The sequence below is a fragment of the Vanessa atalanta genome, chromosome 17 (genome assembly GCF_905147765.1).
Source record: "Vanessa atalanta chromosome 17, ilVanAtal1.2, whole genome shotgun sequence".
Classification (NCBI taxonomy): Eukaryota; Metazoa; Arthropoda; class Insecta; order Lepidoptera; family Nymphalidae; genus Vanessa; species Vanessa atalanta.
In genome coordinates this window covers 3,003,154-3,010,841 of record NC_061887.1, presented here as the reverse complement: position 1 = coordinate 3,010,841, position 7,688 = coordinate 3,003,154, and the positions used below count along the sequence as shown (strand labels likewise).

The 7,688-nt window shown below is 29.3% G+C and overlaps 2 protein-coding genes across 2 annotated transcripts; one reads left to right on the top strand and one right to left on the bottom strand.

The window, feature by feature from the left end:
* Window positions 1-3,709: 3,709 nt before the first annotated feature.
* Window positions 3,710-4,763, top strand: LOC125070433 (STAGA complex 65 subunit gamma-like). Its single transcript, XM_047680308.1, has one exon. The coding sequence runs from the start codon at window positions 3,786-3,788 to the stop codon at window positions 4,761-4,763; it is 978 nt and encodes a 325-aa protein (XP_047536264.1). The 5' UTR covers window positions 3,710-3,785.
* Window positions 4,764-5,329: 566 nt separating this feature from the next.
* LOC125070428 (cyclin-dependent kinases regulatory subunit) lies at window positions 5,330-7,566 on the bottom strand. The gene is made up of 3 exons (XM_047680304.1): window positions 7,332-7,566; window positions 6,934-7,061; window positions 5,330-6,298 (listed from the first exon to the last, which is right to left on the bottom strand). Exons 1-3 carry the CDS (start codon window positions 7,388-7,390, stop codon window positions 6,243-6,245), a joined length of 243 nt encoding a protein of 80 aa, XP_047536260.1. The 5' UTR covers window positions 7,391-7,566; the 3' UTR covers window positions 5,330-6,242.
* Window positions 7,567-7,688: the final 122 nt, after the last annotated feature.

The following is a 7,688-nucleotide window of genomic DNA, read 5'->3' as shown; positions in this document are numbered from 1 at the left end:
TTCTTACTCAGTTTTTACGTTTATGAACTACTATTCAAAACAAGACGCGTACTGTTTATTATACGTAATTAAATTTCCTACTTTGTTTTTTTGTTAGCGTATTCTTTAATCACTATGTTTTTATCATTTTTAAATGTTAATATATCATATTAATGTTAATTTAATACCTGCGTCAAATAAAGCAATATACGTGAAAGTTAAAGCAATCTCTCAATAACTTAAAGTTGAAATATTTATATATTTATCTATTACTACTACTATTTAGAATTAAAAAGAATTTAAAAATAATTAATATTACGTATACGTTTAATTAAAAATATTTACCGAAAGGCAATAGCAATTATATTAAGTAATAATCGACGACTTAATTAAATTACAAAGTGTTTAAATTGTAATTGCCTCTACGTCGTAGATGTCGTAGAACCTGCGCTACACAAGACAGAAGAAACGAGCATTTTGACTTATTTATTTTTCAATATATTAATATATATATCTTAGTATTATTTATTTAAAAAAACATAATTTATAAATTATAAAAAAGAAGTTATGGTAAGCTTTAAACATATTTGTACATGTACCATCATTTTTGTAATGATGATTTTAAAAATGATGAAGCTTTTGATCTCTTGTAAGTTGTAAAATTATTTATTATTAATAAAAAATAGCACGAAACGTAATTTTTAATGACAAATATAATAAAGAAGAACTAAAAATAACAGAAATCATTGTTATTAGAGACAAAACAAATCGATAAATAATAACATTTGATAATTTAGTTTACCATTTTATTTAAGTAATTCGTTATAAACGAAAACAATTTTGCTGGTATTATATAACAGCCTCGTTCCAAATAGTCGTTTAGTCGACAGATGAAAATAATTAACGCATAATGATTGCGACCTTTAACAATTGCGACATCCGACACCGTTAATTATTATATGACGGATATAATTTATATAATAAAGTGTTACGAGTATGTCGAAAAGTTTCCTGAAATACAGAGTTTTGGTAAAATCCGTATTTCATTTTAGGTTAACTGTCGATGTTTTTTGTCATATTTTATAATATTTTGGGCACTATGGACGATAAAAAACAAATGTCAAAATAAACTCTGTTCATTTTATTTAATCAATAAAGGTTTAATTTATTTTATAGCAATAATACGTATTCCGAAGGATTTGATATTGGAGAGGCATTAAAGAACTATTTCTGTTTTAATCAATACTCAAAAACAAAATATTGTACTTAATTCAAGTAGGCTTTTACAACACTAAAAGAAGAAATCTCATTATTAGAAATGTATCAATTTTTAAAATCAAAATAAGCATTATTAAAATAGTTAATTGTCTTAAAATTACATTTGAAAAGTAATGTCAAACGTAATACCACCACATCTTCGGAATGTAGATTCTACTGAAAAACCTGCAAGAAACAAGAGTCTGACGTATAGGGAACATCTCATTTCGGATTTATATCAATGAATCGATGAGTAAGGATCAAATTGTAACTGTAGACTTTTGGAGCAAGAACTCTTATTTTACTAAGATAAGATGCAATAAAACTTGTAGATTCAATAAAACTTAAATTAAAATCATTTTTTATCCAAATCTCAATGTTTTTTACACTACGTTGTTTCATTATTTATCAGTATCAGTCAATTGTCTTTAGTATTTACTCTTTTTAATATCTTTTTCGTATATTTCAAAAAAATATTCCTTTATTATAAACGTACTACTACTTTTACCGATTTTTTTTTTAAATCCTAGGTTAAAGTATTAGGTGGATTTAATAAACAAGAATCATATTTTGAATATTCTCGCAAAGACAAATTAGAAGCCATTGCTATTGGCGAAGAACAGAATTATAGTACACCTAGATTTGTGCTGAGAGCAATAATGATACTTATTACATACATTTTGACTGTTAAGCATCATTAATTCAGAATGAGAGAAACGCGTATTTTTTGTAGAGCCGATATTACATTTAGGAGTCGTCGTTAATTTTTTTTTTTTGTATTTTGTATACAACGAGACTTCTTTGTCATACAAGACGTGGTTGGTTTTTTACACTATTCTGCCAGAATATAACTTTTGGGTGTTGTATAGGTATGCTAAAACGTTGACTAGAGCTTGAATAGTGTCGTCTTCTAATAATCTACATATGCGATCATAAGGTGCTTTTCGTCAAATATGACTGAGTGATTGTGAAAGAGATATCTAAAAAATCTCTCAATAGATTTGATTGAAATGTAGCACGTAGTAGTAGACAATGATAGTATCATTTATGATTCATTAGAGTATATTTTGAGAAAAACATTTTTCGCCTTTAAACCTACTTTTAAAAAATTTCCCAAAATATAACTAACATATAGCCGAGATGGCCCAGTGGTTAACCGATGATTACGGGTTCAAACCCAGGCAGGCACCACTGAATTTTCATGTGCTTAATTTGTGTTTATAATTCATCTCGTGCTCGACGGTGAAGGAAAACATCGTGAGGAAACCTGCATGTGTCTAATTTCAACGAAATTCTGCCACATGTGTATTCCGCCAACCCGCATTGGAGCAGCGTGGTGGAATATGCTCTAAACCTTCTCCTCAAAGGGAGGGGAGGCCTTTAGCCCAGCAGTGGGAAAATTTACAGGCTGCTAATGCTAATGCTAACTAACATAATAGTAACGTAATAATAACTATTTTTTAAAGAATTTTGCTGCAGATTTTGACCGTATGAAAAGTGTCTCCGCTACAGTTTAGCTGAGACATTTTCCTCATGCTCCCGCTCCACCGAAAAAGGCATGAGCGTCGGTACTATAAGCTCCATCTATCACCGCAAAATACGTTGTCAGAGGCTAAAAAGCTTTTCTGTACCCTGTGTGAAAAGTATTCGAGACATAGGCAGACCAACCGTCGGGACGTCACGGTAGCATAAAGAACGATGTGTCATTGACAAGATATTTAGTACAATGATTACAGTTATGTAACTAATAGGTACAGTAGCTTTTAACTATGCGAAATTATGGTCATCTGTAGGGTTGCCAGTTGTCCGGATATTGCCGGACATAATTAGGCTTATTGATTGCGTGTCCGGCCAAAATAAACGGTGTCCGGCTTGTCCGGCTTTTGTTAGGCTTTTTACATATTTTTTTTATTTCACAAACGAGATATATTCGATTTTATTTATAATGTATTAGAAATTGACAAGATTCATGGAATAGTCAGAAAAAAATGATTTTAAAAACAATTTTTTACCGTATCTTTTAATACTGAGAAATAAAGTTCTCAATAATGTAGGGTTTCCGGCCTTTTTACCGAAATGTTTGGCCAAACTAGCTAGGTTTGGGGACCTGGCAACCTGAGTCATATGACAGCTCAAATTATATTCATTAATATGTCGGAGATAGTGTTTAGTTACTGCAATAATCTCATATAAATATTTTATTTAAAAAAAGCGTTTATATCAAATAATTTCACAGTACATATGCATATCATATTTTTAATATAATTTTTCATTAACAGCAAACTAAAATTTATTATCTGACTGCTACTTCGTCTAATATCTACTTGTCAGTGAAAATAAAGTTGAAACGTTAGGTTATGTTATGACATTTGACAGTTCAAATCCAAAACTGTGAGATAAAAAAATAAACATAACTAATTTATTACTTATAAGCTAAATCGTTTGTATTATCTAAATATCTTACCGATTTAATTATCTTACCAAGTCCAAGTATTAATGGATACTTAATAAGAGTTAATGTGTATTGGATTTTTTATGATTCGAGTATAATGTCGAATAGACAACTTTGGGGTGAATTTGAAGATGCTGAAAATGATGAGACAGTATTACAAACTGTGAATTTTAATCCTATAATTGAACTAGGAATGCAAAATATTCCAGAAATACCTATCACAGTAAAATCATCGCCGATAGAATTACCAAAACCAAATTTGATTACACACACTATACAGCTTCACGAGTATGCAAGGCAATTAACGGCAATAATAAACCGAACGGAAAATGCTGCGTATGAAGGGGCCCGACTAGATACCTTGAGCTTACCAAGTACTCCGCCAGAACCGAATTTGAAAGTAGAACATGAAGCAACACCACCAATTAACTTTTTACCAAAGCAATATTGTGACTTTTCTCTTGGGAAAGGGCCTGTTATTTTACCCTTTACACCAGAAAGCCACAGACGAGCACTACGACAATGTGCTGCTATAGCTATAGGACATGTTGGCTTTGCTTCTTCAACTAACACAGCCTTAAATGCAGTAGCAGATGCTTTAGATGTTTACATGACAAATATGTGCAAATTGATGAGAACTGTTGTGGATAGAGAGGCGAGTGGTATTAATTCTGGTTATCCAGATGTAATATCTAAAGTTTTTGCCGAATTGAATGTTGGAAACCTGTATAACTTCTATGAAAACCGGGTTGTGAGATATCATGAAAAAATTAAAAGTCAATGTGAAGAATTAAAAAATCATTGTGAAGCATTAGCTATAGGTGACATAGCACCCCAGCTTAAACTTGAAGAAGTGCCAGAACTGCATTTCCCAGCAGCTTTAGATGGTGCTTTCACACCCTCCCTTGAACCTGGATTTCAAATGTTGCACAGTCTTGAACAAGAACAGTTGCAAGGACTAGATTTATTAGATGTAGTCACAGATGATATCAAAGTGGAGCCGATGGAATTTTCTCAACCAGAAACTACGAAATTACCTACTTTATCACCTAATGCAAAAAAGAAAAGAAAATAAAATGTTTATCATTGATAATTGTTTTTTATATTTAATAAATACATACTATTATTTATTATATTTATATACTATTATTTATTATATTTCATTAAACTTAGTTAATTTTATTTTGAGCCATTGATTCAAATAGTAACTCACATTATACCTGATTAATTATATGCACCTAGCAATTTGCAATTAAAAGTTCCCTCACTGACATTTTCACACGCTCAATAAGAAAAAATAGCAAATCAATACTAGAAATTCACAAGGAACTGACTGCAGCTCTATGTATTTACTGTGTTCAGTTAAGTGAAAACCTTGTATACAAATATAACTTCCAATTTAAAAATATATTAAAACTTAAGCTCATTTCAAAGACCTATTTCATATTATTGCATTCATACATCAAGGAAACTGTGTTTGTTGGTATCCTGCATAATACCACTGACATGGTATGAGTTTTTATTAGATAACTGTATAAAAATAGAGTAAAAGTTACTTTTAGCTATAACAAAAGTAACAATTAATGGGAATTAAAATAAAATTACTTAGGCCTTTTTTTACAAAAATAAAACAATCCTTTATAACATAGCACCAAATAATTTATTTGTACCAAACATTATTTCATTAATTTACAAACACCCGATTATGATACAGTGTGCCTTTTATTGATTTCAATTTCATTATATACATTTAAAAATAACCTATATCGATTTAGACAATGGCTGGTCAAACAAAAGAAATCAATCTATATTAAAAAGCTACCAAAAATATTTGCATTATTATAATTGGTGGTCAATTCTTAAAATACTATACAAAGAAAATTATAATAAAATTGTCATGTATTTATTCCTATTTTAAACATAGAAAGAAAAAGAAATTATTAATGTTTATTATAGAAGAAGTTCTTGTCTTGAAAATAATGTAGCGATGACTTAAAATTAATGACTTATTTAGGTTGCAACTTAAGAATATGGAATAAAGATTATACCCATAACAAACTTATATACTTTGACACTGCAATTAGAAATATTATTATTTAAAAAAACTTAAATAGGAACATAAATGAATTTAATGTCACAGCACAAAAGATGTAAAGATTTTTTTTTGACAATATTGTAAACACTAATCCTGCATTTAATAAAGGACGGTATACAAACCTGATCAATACTGTGTAATCAATACATACTAGTGCCCTCACAATGATTAGTATGACAAATATTTAATGTTACATTGTCATAATTATATCCACTGTGAAAATAAATAGAAATACACATTTCTTTCTGTCAAAAAATATCTTATTTCCTGATAAGGCACATTTATATATCATGTAAGAGATTCAGTTTATAATTACCTACATATTATTCCAGATAATTTCATGTCAAATGAAAAGCGAGTGTTATGGAGGCTTGTTTTGAGGCAAATTATAATTAATTATGTCTAATCTCAAGACAAAACTGTACAATACATTTATCACAACCTTTTTTTCTTATGGTCTTACTTTTTCTCCGGTGGGGTTGTCTTCTTCCGCCTGAATAGCAGGATATGAGGTTCTGTGTACAGAATGTTGAAATCAGTAAATATTAGAAAAGATATTAATTCAAACAAGTAACTAATGCTCATAGCATTCATTTAAACACAAATTTATTTTTCAAAGATCTTAAGTAACATATTAGTATTGTTAGTAATATTTCTATTGTGTGTTTTTTAACTGTCGGGCACCATCATCTTGAGCTTGATAACTGCCTAAAAAATATTTTAGTAATTCTTGCATATTCATAGCTCAATGTGAAAACATGAATCCGTCAATTTTATTTAAATAGTCAGTCTGATCCAATACCAGATATTTTATAGTATTCAAATTACATTATTGAAACTAAACAATAACAAATAAAAGATTTTTTTTTAAATAAATATTTTACTAACATTGTAAAAAAACCTTGACTAAACTCACTATTTATACTTTTACTTAACAATAGTTGTAATTGTAATATGTTATAAGATTTATGTCCAATGAGAATTCCATATAAACTTATTGAGATTCATACATATATACTATTTAATATAACGATCAAAATATTAGAATCATAAAATCAATTGTTTTAAAACGGCTTATTTTAGCTAACCTCTTACAAGGTTTATTCCAATTAAAGGCAATTAGAACTATGCTCATTCATAAACAACAGACCTGGTTGATGTGTCATATAGTGCACCCATCCTTGACTCTGTTGAACACCAATACCACGCCACTCCTGTTCCGACATCAGATGATTCTTAGGCACTAATTTCACCATTTCTTTTGGTAACACCACATGCCTGTAAGATTATATTATAGGATAAATTTATTAGATAAAATACATTTTATTTATGTATATCCAAGCTATTTACATGAAAAACTTACTGGAATTGAAACAGCCTTTCTGTTTACTTCTGCGTTTACATTATAAAGGTTAAAAGCAAGTTAACGTGTAGTTAAAAGTTTCAAGGCCAAGTTACGAAATTAACTGTATTTTTTATTAAATGTTCAGTTTTTAGCGAACAAAAATAGCTAACTTTATTTTTAATATGACATAAAAGTAACTTTACCTATACTCGTGTTCCTCGTCATAATATTTTTCAGAATAATATATTATATCCCTAGACATTTTCTTCTTACGAAAAAATATTTTTGTCGTTATAAAGGTGATTATTTAAGTACCACTTTTAGCACTATATTATCTCTCACAATGTTTCAACATTAAATCACAATTCATAAGAACTTATTACTTAACAGCCACAAAGAAAATTCGAAGCGACTCGACAAACAGAAACGTTAACGAATTTCAAAATTCGAAAACATTACAATGTTGCCACTTGTCAAACAAATGACTTCAAAAAGGGTATGTTACACATAAAGGTCAAATTCAAATTGTGTCACACGCATGAAAATCTAATGAATTTGCT

Excerpts from the sequence above, each read along its gene's own strand:
- LOC125070428 (XM_047680304.1), bottom strand. The coding sequence starts at position 7,390 with ATGTCTAGGGATATAATATATTATTCTGAAAAATATTATGACGAGGAA. Across the intron at positions 7,062-7,331 it reads GACGAGGAACACGAGTATAG|GCATGTGGTGTTACCAAAAG; the intron begins GTAAAGTTACTT and ends ATAATCTTACAG. Across the intron at positions 6,299-6,933 it reads CTATATGACACATCAACCAG|AACCTCATATCCTGCTATTC; the intron begins GTCTGTTGTTTA and ends TTCTGTACACAG.
- LOC125070433 (XM_047680308.1), top strand. The coding sequence starts at position 3,786 with ATGTCGAATAGACAACTTTGGGGTGAATTTGAAGATGCTGAAAATGAT.